The sequence below is a fragment of the Engystomops pustulosus genome, chromosome 6 (genome assembly GCF_040894005.1).
Source record: "Engystomops pustulosus chromosome 6, aEngPut4.maternal, whole genome shotgun sequence".
NCBI classification, from domain to species: domain Eukaryota; kingdom Metazoa; phylum Chordata; class Amphibia; order Anura; family Leptodactylidae; genus Engystomops; species Engystomops pustulosus.
Genome location: NC_092416.1, coordinates 90,717,956 through 90,733,335, shown reverse-complemented (window position 1 = coordinate 90,733,335; position 15,380 = coordinate 90,717,956). Strand labels below are relative to the sequence as shown.

The following is a 15,380-nucleotide window of genomic DNA, read 5'->3' as shown; positions in this document are numbered from 1 at the left end:
TATTCCAGAAATGAAATTGTAGAAATAATGTATGCAAAGAGATGTCCAGGCAAACATGAAAAGTTAAGTTTGTCAATTTCCTTAGTACCTTTGTTAATTCTGTGCAGAATTCTGCTTTTCTAGGTGGCCAGTCCCAGCTCCCAAAAAACAGATACTACTATACTACTATACATCCCATTTGATGTAGAAAATCTGGGTGGGGTAAAGGAAGGTCAGAGGAATTGGACAGCTTCTCCTTGCACATCACTTTATGCCTGCTCATGTGACAAAGTGCATCTACATCCTGCAACAAGGCAGGTAACAGTGGCATTGTCTCCATGATCTCCAGATGTGGTAGAAGGGAGGATGAACTGCTGATGTTGGTTAAGTTGAGAGTGTAGTGATACTGTGCTGACATACACAGAGCTAAACCACAGGAGATGACTGGAGGATAAACATACTCTGTTATACTCAGACTTGCTGCAAGTGCTGGAGTTTCTTTATGGACTCGGCTGCACTGCAAGAGCTGAGAGGGAGGAGGAGGAGGGGCTCACGACAAAAAGCCTGCTGTGCAAGGTTTCTTGGGAACTGAAGTCTCTGCATATAAACCAACACAGCAGGAAATAAACAGTGTGCTAAGAATCCCAGTAGCAATTTCCTCTGTTCTGTCTTATTATACTTGCCAGACCTATGCACCCCATTTTATCTGCCATTTTTGGGTGGTTCTATGACTGAGCGAACAAAGCCTAATTACTTGTGCACATGCGGTTACTTGAAGTGGTAGGCAGAGAAGTGAGATATTTAAAAATGTTTTCCACATTTTAAATGAATTTCCTACAATTTGGCAACATTTGAGGTGTAAACTGCAAAATGACCATAGCATGGGAATATACTTTTGTGTTGCAAAAGTGATATACGTGTTTTTAAACTGTAAAAAATGTGATATTAAGTGTAAAATGACAACTCTTTCATGTGGCTGGCATTTTGAATTCGGCAAAGTGAATTCATGTGGATTTTAGGCAGGGTATTCCGTGCTTTATGACGATTATTACAGCTTTAGCTGGTAGTGCGCTATTAATATCTGATCTTGAATCTCTTGGCATAGATGGCTGGCACCTCCTGGCTCTTGTTTGGCTGTTTGTAGATCTTTTATGCGTGGGTAAATCGCAGTGAATCTGAATCATTTGGGGGAAAGCACTTGCTCTTTGCTGATTTGATGAAAGATTTTTCTCTCTGTATATTATTATTCATGTACATATTTAACAAATGCATTATCCTACACATAGTAACGGGCCTCATGCCAAGAATAGAGTCGCTAAGCAACGTTTTTTCAGATGAAAATTACACTTGTAGTACACAGATATTTTCTGGAAAAGAAGTAGTTTTACAAATTAAACTAAATGCTACAAAAATGTGTTTGTTTGCGTGGTTGTGGAAGTTTCCCCCTGCAGAGCTATACAGACAGTCCCCGGGTTACGTACAAGATAGGTTCTGTAGGTTTGTTCTTAAGTTGAATTGTATGCAAGTCAGAACTGTATATTTTATAATTGTAACTTCGGACAAATTTTTTTTTTTGGTCGCTGTGACATTCGATTTTAAAAATTTTGGATTGTCATAAGAACCAGGATTAACAATAAAGCTTAATTATAGACACATTTACTAACTGTTATAGCTGTTTATTGTAACCCAAGGCTAAAGTACAGTAAATTACCAACATCCAGAGGTCCGTTTGTAATAGGGATTGTATGTGAGTCGAGTGTTTTTAAGTAGGGGACTGCCTGTACATCCCTAGCCACACCAATCAGTGTCTTGAGGAATGACGCTTGCGTGGATGTCACTGAGGAAACGGTGTGCCGTACATTGCAGACATTACATGGATGTACGGCATGTCACTCCTCCAGGAAAATAATAACATTATTACTTTAAGAAACTAAGCTAATAACTACACAGCTTTTGGGGAGTTTTTGGGCACTCATATAAGTTGGGTATGTGGTATTATACAAGTTTAGGTTGCAAATTTGCTCATTTCCTCGTCAATAAAATGTCAGGTCAGGGTTTATTAATTTGTTTATTGGTTACATCTATTACTTGGAAAGTGACTACCAGTTTTGTCCGCACTTATCTCATCACGGTGGTGACACTGCTTCCATGACTACTAAAGCTCATATTTGCTCAGTTATTGGGATAGGTTTTTCTGCATCTTCATTGTTGATGTGAAGCTTCCCCTATCTGCATTGCTCCCTTTTTATATAGCTGTAGCACCATTTACCTGTGTTTTGTGCCTGCAGGAAAACCATTGTTTGGAGGCTTCTAAATTTAAACAACTCTCCCCAACAGCAGGCACGTTGGTTATTATTACTACAGTTTATGTTTGCATGTATAAATGTGGCATATATAGGCAGTCCCCTACTTAAGAACACCCAACTTACAGACGACCCCTAGTTACAAACGGACCTCTGGATATTGGTAATTTACTCTACTTTATTCCTAGGCTACAATAAACAGCTATAACAGTTACCAAAAGGTGTCTGTAATGAAGCTTTATTGTCAATACTGGTTATCCTTATGACAAACCAATATTTTTTCACAGAGACTTGTGAAATTGTCGAAGAGACCAAAAAAAATTGTCTGGAGCTACAATTATAAAGTATACAGTTCCGACCTACATACAAATTCAACTGAAGAACAAACCTACAGAATCTACCCTGTACGTAACCAGTGGACTGCCTGTATTGTGATAATACTCCATCTTTAGATTTCTTTTGAAGGATATCTTGCTTTTTTTTTTTTTTTTTTGTTCAAAAAGCTTTATTAGTTTTTACATAATTTATACACATATTAATCTTCCCATATGCTGGTTTGTCTAATTCCATTTGTCCCAGATTCTGGCCCATTCCCTCATAGTACCCCTCTTCTCAGCTTGTATTCTTTCATATTCTTTTACCTTTAAGGATAGATTTATCCACCTACTGATTGTTAGTTTCCTACCACTGTTACTTCCCCATTCCCTTACAATAAGCACTTTCGCCAACATCATTAATTTGAGAATAGTTGCTTTATGGGTTGACCTACTTTCCACGGGGCTACATCTCCCAATAATGGCTATCGAGATGGAAGGGATAAGAGATAATTCTAGAGTACTATTCACGCGCTGAAATACTTCACTCCAAAACTCATAAATTGCCTGACATGACCAGATTACATGAGTAAAGTCAGCTCCAACCTCTCCACATTTGAAACATAAGGACGATTCCCTGATTTTCATCTTGTGCAGATCAATAGGCATATAAAGAATCTTAATCTGTAATATTCGATGATTTTCATTTATTGATCCTATCTTGGCGCTTCTATAGATCCCACCCCATTCGTCCCTCGTTATAACTCCTACCTGCTTTTCCCATCTTTCTTGTGATTTGTGAGACACCAAAGGATATCTTGCTTTAGTGCTATATCCTTACTACTTATCATTAGGTTCCAGATCGAGAAATATTCCTGGTCACCAATCGAACCCTAATGAAAGCAAAAGTATGAGGCTGTCTATAGTGAAAAACCCTGGCCATATAATAGTAGGGCATGGGGCATCCTAAACATTTGCCGCCCATGTGTGTGAGTGGGGTCCTGTATGAGAGTATAAAGGAATAATCCATCACAACCCTAATGGTGGACTTGGTAAGGGTTGTAAAAGCTTGGTTATAAAGTTTACAGACCTAAGGTAGCAAAATGTATGTCTCCCTTCATTCCCATCATCCTTAGGACAAATGTATAGTTTAGTACAGTGGCAAGTACTGTTATCCTTCATATCATAGTCGTACCTTATCCTTCATACTCTTATACTTTCTTCTCTTATCCGCCCTGTATGGGCACAGTACTACTACTCCTGCTGTCCTGTACATATAGGCAGTGCATGGTACTACACCTCCTTTCCTGTATATATGGGCATGGCACAGTACTACTATGCTTATCCTGTATATATGGGTACTGCTAAAATGCAAGCAAGAAAACCAGCTCACCTCCCGTTTAGGGCATGCCGAGCGAGGCACGGGCCTCCCCTCTGCTGGGGTGAAGTATCCAGGATGAACAAAATGACGGCTCAGCCAGGCTCCAGGCAATACGTTTGAAGTCCTTTATTCGTGCAAAGTTAATGCAACATCCACAATGTGGGGATACAGCAACAGCTTACGCGTTTCGGGCGGGTTAACCGTCCTTAGTCATAGCATGACTAAGCATGATTCAGCTATGACTTAGGACGGTTAACCCGCCTGAAACACGTAAGCTGTTGCTGTATCCCCACATTGTGGATGTTGCATTAACTTTACACGAATAAAGGACTTCAAACGTATTGCCTGGAGCCTGGCTGAGCCGTCATTTTGTTCATCCTATATTGGTACTGCACAGTACTACTATACTTATCCTGTATCAATGGGCATGGCACAGTACTACTTTTTGCACTCTTGTGATGACACTATGGGGATGTACACTGACAGGAGGAACTAATGGGGCCAGAAGGGCAGTAACTGCACAATGAGCATGAACACTGACAGAAGGAACTAATGAGCAGTGGAAGACCACGTGCACTTTATGGTGGCCATATGCTAACCATATGAAGTAGTATGAAGTATGTCACCGTGCGCAGCCAGAAAAAAAGATTGTTCCATGCAGACCAGTCATTAGTATGCATGCTCAATTGCTTTAAACTCTGTGAGACTTGGCTGAAATGAGCAAGGCAGGAAGCAGAGCTGGAGCAATGCATGATGGGTTTTGTAGTCGGTACACTCGGGAAATGCCTGAGATAGGAGGAGTATGAGGTAAACATTGTACTGTAATTCGCCAAGGAGTAGGGTAGCCTGAGACTTGTATTTTATGTGAGGGCATACACTAAAGCTGCTGCTCCTGTTTGTTCAGAAGCCTCCGCTAACATGTGTAAGGATTGGTTACTGTAAATGGGGATTCAGCCGTTGTAATTGGAAACCTCAAGGCCAATATATTTTCTATGTTATTGAAAAGTCTAATTGAAACTAAAGGTTCTGCAAATATTAATAAATGTGTCTATTGTACAATTATGAAGCAACAGGCTGCTGTAGATGCAACAAAACTAACATGTTAATTTTCTTGTTTCCATTTTCAGCTTGGTCTATGGAAGCTCAAGAGGCTCCCACCCCGAGACAGATATTTTGCACAGACAGGCGTACGCAACACCTCACCCCCTTCAGGGCTATGCCACCAACCACCATCCGGCAGGTTAGTTCTGGTTAGGTGCTGAGGAGACTGTTTGGATGTTATTGGTATATATCTCTCAATATATGTAGCTCTTCTGCTCTTCCTGAATTGCTTATGATGAAAATGATATCATTTTCTACTAGGGATATTTTGAAGAATTAAGCTACGAAATTGGATCAAAGAAAAGAACGATTAGAAAGATGTCTAGGATAAGGTCCCTTTAATTATGGGGTTGACTGCTTATAAAAATGCTTTAGGTTTTTTTAAATTAGTGTGCTCTCATGGAGCACATAACAGGCCCACGGTCTGTTGTTTGTGGCCTGTGTATCATAGGTCTCCACTCTTGCCAATGACTGGCTAAACCGCAAACTAAGGCACGAATAAGAATTTGCTATAGAATTTGCAGCCTGGGCACTCGACTCGCTTGTAGCACTGTGGAAAAAAACGGCCATGTGTATGAGCCCATAGAAAGACATGGAGAGCTGCAAAAACAATACTCCAGCGCAGATCCACGGGTCTTCTAAAATCCCATTCTTTATTAGTGGTACAGCAAATGTTACATCGGGTAAACATTTACCCGATGTAACATTTGCTGTACCACTAATAAAGAATCAGATTTTAGAAGGCCTGTGGATCTGCGCTGGAGTTTTTTCACTTTGTCTGCTGTTGTAGCCTTTGCCTCGGGCTCTCCGGGCTTGATTGAACGGTCTCCAAACAGGTGGGATGAGTCTGAGCTGACTACTGGGAGTTTGAGTCCTGTGCTTTACAACCAAAGGCTACATGCACACATCCCATGCAGTTATGACGCAAACAACCATCACATGGACCATTGTTTGTGGCCCCTCTGTAATAGGTGGACGAGCATAGCTCACATGCTGATAACAATAATAGTTTTTGTTGTTTTGTTTAAAGAATATTATATAATTAAAAAAAAAATCTTTAAATTCATTCTCTTCATAGGATTGTCGGGGTTGTTTGAAACTGGCCTCCATCATGCCAGTAGTGCAACCCCAGATGCATCTGTGATGAATCTAATTTCTGCTCTTGAGTCTCGTGCACCTCAGCCTGGACCCTCCGCTTCCTCCCTTCTCTCTCAGTTCCGCACACCTTCATGGCAGACAGGTAAGCAATCCAGGGGTACCTTATGTAATGTTTTTATTTTAGTCCTATGAGGGCCACAACGCTACCTTCATTATGTTTAAATTAATAAAAAATAGTTTAAACAGTTATTCTCTTTTTTTTAAAAATTATTTTGTTTCAAGTGGGTGTCAAGTTATTAACCCATTACCGCCGTGTGATGTATCTGTACGTCACACGCCGGCTGCGGTTGCATGGAGATGTCTCACGGGCTAAGCCCTCTCCAAAAGGTGGTTGTTTGCTGCATATTGCAGCAAACACCCTCTGGTAACACCCACGGTCAGTGCTGGCAATGATCGCAGGTGTTAACCCTGTAAATACTGGCGGCGGCGCTATCTTGGATTCAATTCCCGCCCCCTGTGAAGTCATCAAAGACCTGAGGCTGTTTGTTTTTAACTCATCAATTACAATGTGGGATTTGCACATTGTAATAAATGCTTTATAAAATCCCCTTATACTGTCATACTGTAGTATGGCAGTATATGATGGGATCAATAAGACAACCTAAGGTTAACCCCTTCACGCTCCGTGGCGTATATATCTGCCACGGAGCTGTGAAGGGTGTATGAAGAGGGCATATCGCAGCAAAAACCCATCACAATCAACCGCGGTCGGTGCTTGCACCGATTGCAGGTGTTAACCTATTGTTTGTCGCCGGCAGCACCTAACATGTGGCGGCGCATGGGCTCGATCGTCGCTCCCTCGAACGTCATCGGGGGCGGCGATAGGTTGCCACGGTAGCCTCGGGTCTTCGTGAGACCTGAGGCTACATGGTTTCTGCAGATTCGTTACAATGAGCCAGTGGCTCATTGTAATAATTCTTGTGCAAAAATGCCATATACTGCAATACAGTTGTATTGCAGTATATGGTAGGATCGATCGGACCATCTAGGGTTAATGTACCCTAGATGGTCTAAGAAATAGTGAAAAAAAAAGTTTTAACCCCTTAACGACCTTTTTTTAGATTTTTCACTTCCATTTTTCACTCACCAACTTCAAAAATCTATAACTTTTTTATTTTTCCACATAAAGAGCTGTGTTATGGCTTATTTTCTGCGTAGCAAATTGCACTTCATAGTGACGGTATTTAATATTCCATGGCGTGTACTGGGAAGCGGGAAAAAAATTCCAAATGCAGTGAAAATGGTGAAAAACCACATTTGTGACGTTTTCTTGTGGGCTTGGATTTTACAGCTTTTACTCTGCGTCCCAAATGACATGTCTACTTTATTCTTTGGGTCGGTACGATCACGTGGATACCAAATTTGTATAGGTTTTATAATGTTTTCATACATTTAAGAAAAATTAAAACCTCCTGTACAAAATATTTTTTTTTTATTTTGCCATCTTCTGGGGCCAATAACTTTTTCATACTTTGGTTTACAGAGCTGTGGATAGTGTCATTTTTTGCGAATTTTGATGGCGTTTTCATTACTATAATTTTTGGGACTGTGCGACCTTTTGATCACTTTTTATTAATTTTTTTATATTTTTCAAAATGGCAAAAAAATGTCATTTTCGACTTTGGAGGCTATTTTCTGTTACGGGGTTAAACGTAGTGAAAAAACTTTATTATATTTTGATAGATCAGGCATTTTCGGACGCGGCGATACCTAATGTGTTTATGATTTTTACTGTTTATTTATTTTTATATCAGTTCTAGGGAAAGGGGGGTGATTTGAATTTTTAGGTTTTTTTATTATAATTTTTTTTATTTTTTATTTTTACTTTTACTATTTTTCAGACTCCCTAGGGTACTCTAACCCTAGGTAATCTGATCGATCCTATCATATACTGCCATACTACAGTATGGCAGTATATGTGGATTTTACTCCCCATGCATTACAATGTGCAATTAGCACATTGTAATGCATGGGTTAAAACGAAGTAGCCTCGGGTATTCGGAACACCCGAGGCTACCATGGCGACGGATCGCCGCTCCCCGTGAAGTCATCGGGGAGCGGCCATCCACGACAAGATGGCGGCGCCCATGAGGTGAAAATACCCGCGATCGGTGCTAGCACCAATCGCGGGTGTTACCGGTAAGCCTTTGCTGCAATATGCAGCAAAGACTTACCGGCTATGGAGAGGGCTCGGTAGGGGTTAAAAATTAATAAAATATTAAAAGTTCAAATCACCCCCCTTTCCCTAGAACTGTTATAAAATATAAAAAACTGTAAAAATCACAGACACATTAGTTATTGCCACGTCCCAAAATGCCCAATGAATCAAAATATAAAAACTGTTATGGCCGGCGGTGACCTCCGACGGGAAAGGCCCCCATATGTCCGAAATGCGACTTTTACACCTTTTTACTTGACATTAAAAATGTAAAAAAAATTATCAAAATGTTGCACAGACCTTAACACAGCTCTGTACACCAAAGTATGAAAAAGTTATTAGATTCAGAAGTTGGCAAAATTAATTTTTTCTTTTTTGTACACATTCGTTTAATTTTTGAAAATGTATTAAAACGCAATACGATCACCGCGATGGTACCGAACCAAAGAATAAAGTAGAGGCGTTATTTGAAGCGAAAAGTCGTAAAAACTGAGCCCACAAGAATGTGACGCTTTTTTTCAATTTTTCCACATTTTGAATTTTTTTCCGGCTTCCCACTACATGGCAGGGAAAAATAAATAACATCATAGGAAAGTAAAATTTGTTACGCACAAAATAAGCCCTCACACAGGTCTGTACACAGAAAAATGAAAAAGTTATGGATTTTGGAAGATGGAGAGCGAGAAATTAGCAAAAATGCCCTGTGTCCTTAAGGGCGCGGTCCCACGGTGCGTTTGCAAACGCAGACGCAGACCAAACCACGCCCACCGGGGCGGTCCGCGGTCCGATCGCATCGGCGTTTTCCATAGAAACAAAGAGAAACGCCGATGCGATTGGACCGCGGACCGCCCCGGTGGGCGCGGTTTGGTCTGCGTTTGCAAACGCAACGTGTGACAGCGCCCTAAGGGGTTAAAGTACCCTGTGTGTGTGGGGGGGGGGGGGGAGGGGGTGTCTGAAAATGAGTAAAAAAAAAGTTGAAAACACCACACACAGCCTAGTACACCAAAGCATGAAAAAGTTATTAGATGGCAAAATGAAGAATTTTTGTAAATGTATGAAAGCATTATAAAACCTATATAAATATGGTATCCCTATGATTGCACTGACCCAAAGAATAAAGGAAACCAATTTCAATGCATTTGGAATTATTTTCGTTTTCCCAGTACACGGTATGGAATATTACATACAGTCACTATAAAGTGCAATTTGTTACTCAGAAAACAGATCTTCACATGGAAAAATAAAAGGTTTTTGAAGTTGGGGAGTGAAAAATGGAAATGCTAAAACATAAAAGGACCTGGTCGTTAAGGGGTTGAGGATTGCATGCATGACACTATCTGTGGATGTGCTTTTCTGAGATTTCATTAGTGTGTCTACTATGTTCCAAAATTTTTCTGAGGCACATTGTTCTATATATAATTTTGCATCTGAGGTAGTTTGGGAAACGTCTTCTTTTTGTCCAATATTTCTCATATGGCTTTTTTCTAACCAGAAAAATGCAGCCTTTTACATTGAATAGTACTGACACCAATGGTTGTACATGTAATGGTTATTATACTTTGCTGTAAAGGATATTTTTTTTTATAAAAAGTTAGTTTTTTCTTAATCTATTAAAGGAAAGCTGAAGGAATTTGTTTTCCTATTCCTTTTCTGTTGCTTCTGATAAAAACCTTAAAATAAAAATCGCTTTGTTTGGACCCTAAATTAAAGCCTCACTTGAACTGCAAAATAGGAAAATCTAAATATTTAGCTAAAGCAGAAACCAAAAAAAAAAATGATTAAGTTTACAATGCGGTACTCCAATTGGTGAAAATTTTGCTGGTCGCATCAGACATCAGGAGACCTTGGTATTGAATCTGTTAAGTATTTATATTTTGTTAGTCGCCTTTCTACTCTTGTATGAATCGTGGCTGGACAGTAGTATAAGATGCTATTATTGTTACTATAATGAAAAGTAATGCAAGGTTCCAATAAATTGTCAATGTTAAATTCTCAAGGTCTTCTAGATTGACATAAAGAGTATACTGGAATGTTTTATAACTTGTCATTGTACAAACAATAATATATTTTGGTTGAAACTGGACAACCCTTTGGTGATGCACAGTATAACTCACAGATCAATGTATCACTGTTTTTACTGATCATACATTTTGATACTAGACTTTTGTAGCATCATGTTAGGAATAGCTATTGAACCCTTGAAGCCCCAAGTCAAGTTTTCATGTAATTTAAAAAAAGTGATTATAAAGTCGAACTAGGTTTCCAGAAAGAACTTTAATATGAAATTGACCAGTGCATACAAAGTCTGGCCTCAATTGTTATAGATCCAAATTACAAATATTAGGCACTTCGTGGTATAGCTAAGTTTTGAGGTTACCCAGTCCCCACACAAGTGCTTGTGATTCAGCAGTGGTAGAAAGGTACAGAATTATCACCATTGTACAATGATGAAAGGACTACACAAGTTTACGCTGCAGTTTATATGAATATAATGATGGTGTTAAAGATGAGTTATTCTTCTTTGGTTCATTGTCCACTTATTACATTTGTTTTCTTGTTTTACAGCCATGCACACCCCTGCCCCAGCTGAACTTTTTATATCTGGAGCCATTCCAGGATCCAGTACATTTCCTTCATCGTCTGCCCTTTCTGCTTATCAGCACCCTGCATCTTTCAGTGGTAGAAGCTTTCCAGTAACATCTTCACTATCTCTTCAGGATGCCACATTTAGCCCCACTTCAAATGGACTCCTCTCTCCTCATGACCCTCTCCTCCATATAAAGTCATCCCAATCTTCAGTTCCGTCTTCCCTCAGTTTTGACCGACTTGGCAGCACTGTTTTAGGCACTGGTCTACCATCACAGAGTTCAGCCTATCGCAGTGCCCAAGAGTCGGCTTCCCGACACCTTCCTTCCCAGTTCAACCTTCTTTCCTCCTCCCTTGGCCCTTCTGAACAAACATCCCAGCTCTACAATGCTTCTGTGTTTTCAAGTTCTCCAGCCTCTTCAATTGAAAGAGCAATGCCTCGACAAGACAGCGTTATCAAGCACTACCAGCGACCCTCTAGTGCCCAATCCCAGCTACCCTCAGCAGCAGCTGCTGCTCACTCTTTGCAGCATTATCTAAGCTGTGGAGGGAGTTACCAGCAAATGCAACATCGTTCCAGCTTGTCCTGCAGTCCACTGGGTGACCAGTCTCCTGTCAGCAGCGAGGGATCTCAGCAGAAAAACTCACAAGCACGCCAAGAGCAGTCTCAAAGCTATAGACCAATTATTCAGTCCCCAGGTTATTCAACATCTTCCTCTTCCAATAAGTCCAAAAGCTACTCAGCCTCTCGGCAGACTCCTCGATCTACCGCCACTCCAAAGTGCCAAAGCATTGCATCCACAGGACAGACCCACAACTATTCCTCATCAACTCCAAAGCCCAGCTCTGTCATTGCTAGCCAGTCTCAGGCTTACTCTCCTGGACAGCCACAGAATCTTCTTTCTATGTCTCAGTCTCAAAACTATGCTGTAACGCAGTCACAGAACCTTTCAGCAGTTACTCAATCACAAGGCTTTACATCCAGCCAGGCCCAAGATCTGACCAGTGGGAGCAAATCACAAAGTTATACAAGCAGCCAGTCTCAAGGCTTACAGACATGCGTGAGCCAGAATCAAACTTACTCCCCAGAACATTTGCAAGGGTTGTCATCAGTGGGCCAGATTCCAACTTACAGTGTCCAAACAGAGTCTCATGTCTCTGCCAGCCAGGCCCCTAGTTATGTTCCTGCTCATTCACAAGGTTTACCAACCGCTAGTCCTTCTCTGAGCTACAGTACTGGCCATTCCCCAGCCATGTCTAGCCATGCCCCCTCTATTGGGTATTCTTCAGTCAGTCATGCACAAAATTTATCCGATTCCAGTCCTTCTCAAATTATTCGGCCTTTGCAATCCCCTTCATCAAGTCGTTCTCAAAGTGTTGCTTCTCCTGGACAGTCTCAGAAATATTTGACATCTGTGCTTTCACCCTCATTCATGCAGGCTTCTCACTCACAAAGTTACCAAAACTCTCAACCCAGTCTAGAAAGAACACCCTCCTACAGCAAACCCAAATCTGATTCAGATCTTCTTTCAAGTGAAAGGACAGATGATGAAGACTTCCTTATTCAACACCTATTACAATCACAAAGTCCCCCTAGAGTCTCTTCTGAAAGTCTTGTGGAATGTGAGGAAAGGTCTAATAAATCAATGGGCTATGAGATGAGCAAAACTGAGGAGAGATATCATCTGCAAAGTGTTATAAGGACTAATTCAAACTTGGACAACCAAGGCTTAGAACTTTCTCTTCAGAGTTTAAAAGACAAGAAAAAACCTGATCGACATAAGGAATATTCAAACACAAGGTCAACTCCAGAATCTCTGGGAACGTCTGTTGTTCATTATAGTCACCAGACTGGTCCTATGGATTCCTTCACTCAGGACATCAAGAAGTCAGTAGATCATCTACCACACATGGACACCTCAAGTAAAGACTTAAACTCTGCACATTCATACATGCAAAAGACTCCTGAGCATGCATCACAGGCTCACAGAATGGTGGCTGAGAGTCAGTCAATGGAGCCTCACAACATGCTCCAAAGCCAGCAAGGCACTCCAATGATGATGGATAATTCTCCTGATTTACCACTTTCTCTTACCCACCAGCCAACAACTCAACAATCACAACTGTTGCAGTCTGTTCTCACTCATACCCAGAGCCAGCTGCAGGCACACCAGAGAAAAGTACAGACACCCATGGATGTACATCTTTTGGAACCACAGAGGATCCAAGCTGAAGCACAATCTCCACAGCTACAGATGCAACTGCAGTCACAGGCTCTGGAGGCGCATTTACAGTCACAACAAATGCAGGCTCATGTCCGCTCACAGTCTTTGGAAGTACACTCTCGTTCCCAATCTATTGAGGCACAGTTGATGGATTCACACCAGATGCAGACAGATCAGCAGTCCCCTCAGCTCCAGGCACAACTCCAGTCTGAGCGCATGCAAGCAGAAATGCAGCCTGAGAGGATGCAGGCATCGCTTCAGTCTGAAGCCATGGAAGTACTCCCCCAGAATGACGCAATGCAGGCATTATCCCGTCCTCAAGAAATTCAGGACTTTTTGGAGCCTGACCTGAACTTAGAAACACACTTAGGCCAGAGTGGACCTGTGCAGGGTCAGCAACACCTAATGCCTGATGCAGGAGACCCATTACGTTTAGATCCAGAGTCCTCTCAACAGGTGCCTCAACCTCAGATGGAGCCTAAGGATCAGTTTGATAGCCCCAGTCCACAGGGATCAAAGCAACGGTTTGTTCCTTTGACATCTATCTGCTTTCCGGATTCCCTTTTGCAGGATGAAGAGCGAAGTTTTTTCCCTGGTATGGAAGATATGTTTTGTCCTCCACCTTGTGGCAATGATGAGTTCCCAAAGTCAAGCTGCGGAGGTGATGATGGCTCCCAGAGCATGGACAGGAATGATGCCATGAAAAATAGTTATGAGATGATGCAGTCTAGCCAGGGATATTCTGGTTACTGCACCTCTGAAAGTAATGACAATCAACAAAATGTTCATCTAGGTCTGGACTCTGTATCTGTAAAACACGAGTTACCATCTACGGTCAACACAGAGCAATTAGGACTCATTCAATCCAGTCATGGCCAGCAGTCATCAGAAGTAAAACCTGGCCTAACCTCACCGATATTTTGCTCATCCAAACCCAAAAAACTTCTCAAGACCTCATCTTTTCATTTGCTGAAGAAAAGAGAACCCTCTTTCCAGCCTCCTAAGAAGACATATGCCCAGGAATACGAATTTGAAGATGATGAAGATAAAGAGGATGTTCCTGCGGATATCCGCTTAAATAGTCGTAGATTACCTGACCTTCTACCTGATCTCATCTCTAGTTGTCGTACTCGGCCTAACATCAGTCCAATGGGTGATATTGACTTTTGTCCCCCAAGTATGGATGGACCAAAACGACGAGGTCGGAAACCTACAAAACCTAAAAGAGAAGGACCTCCAAGGCCTAGAGGAAGACCACGGATCAGACCACTGGTAGAACCTCATGTTTTAGGGCATGATGGTATTAGAAGGCCTCGTGGAAGAGGTAGAGGAAGAGGCAGGAGAATATCAGATGAAGGAAGGGAAAGTATGCCAATGGAGCCACTGAAACCACTAAAGGTATGTGGATTGTTGTTCCACGGACTGTAAATGGAAATATTGCAGGTTGATATATGACCATCACAACATAGTGTTTTTTTTTTCTTTTGGTCTTTAGTATCTAAAGATAAATATGTATGTTACATTTTTGTATTATTTTTTGTCAATATAAGTAGCAGTTCGTTATTAGGTTGATCATTTAACCAAAGCCTTATAAGCTCACTGTGGCTTTACATCTCTTTGGGCAGATCAAACTACAAGTGCCAAAAGGGAACGATACAATGCAGATGGATCAAGCTGAGATGCTTCCTCCTCCCCAGGAAAATGCTTTGGACAACAGCCAGACACGAGAGAAAATCAAACAGAAGATCAAAGAGGTAGAGGAAAAGCAACCAGAAATAAAATCGGGCTTCATGGCCTCCTTTTTGGATTTCTTAAAGTCAGGAAAGAGGCAGCAGCTGCCTACAGCCAACACCAGCCCTTCAAAGAACAGACCACCATCTGCCCAGCAACCTTCACAGGCTTCATTTGGTATGACTTCGCAAATGCTATCTGGAACTCTTGACTCAACGGAAAGTGATAGTTTGGTTATGAGTTGCACCAGCCCGTGCAAGAGATTGGATGATGAATTGAAGAGGAATTTGGAGACCCTCCCTTCCTTTTCTTCAGATGAGGAGGACTCTGTAAGCAAAAACCAAGACCTGCAAAAGAGCATCTCTTCAGCCATCTCTGCTCTTTATGATCCCACTGACCGCAAGGAGACAGAAAATACAGGTCAGTAAAGGTTTTATTGTCTTA

The 15,380-nt window shown here is 41.4% G+C and overlaps 1 protein-coding gene across 2 annotated transcripts in view; it reads left to right on the top strand.

The window, feature by feature from the left end:
- PRR12 (proline rich 12) overlaps positions 1 to 15,380 on the top strand; it is a 79,263-nt gene that overhangs the window by 43,014 nt on the left and 20,869 nt on the right. For both annotated transcript variants that reach the window (XM_072110351.1, XM_072110350.1), the window contains 4 exons: positions 5,105 to 5,217; positions 6,157 to 6,318; positions 10,960 to 14,603; positions 14,831 to 15,356. In XM_072110351.1, the coding sequence (XP_071966452.1) occupies positions 5,105 to 5,217; positions 6,157 to 6,318; positions 10,960 to 14,603; positions 14,831 to 15,356 (4,445 nt within the window). The remainder of the gene's footprint in view (positions 1 to 5,104; positions 5,218 to 6,156; positions 6,319 to 10,959; positions 14,604 to 14,830; positions 15,357 to 15,380) is intronic.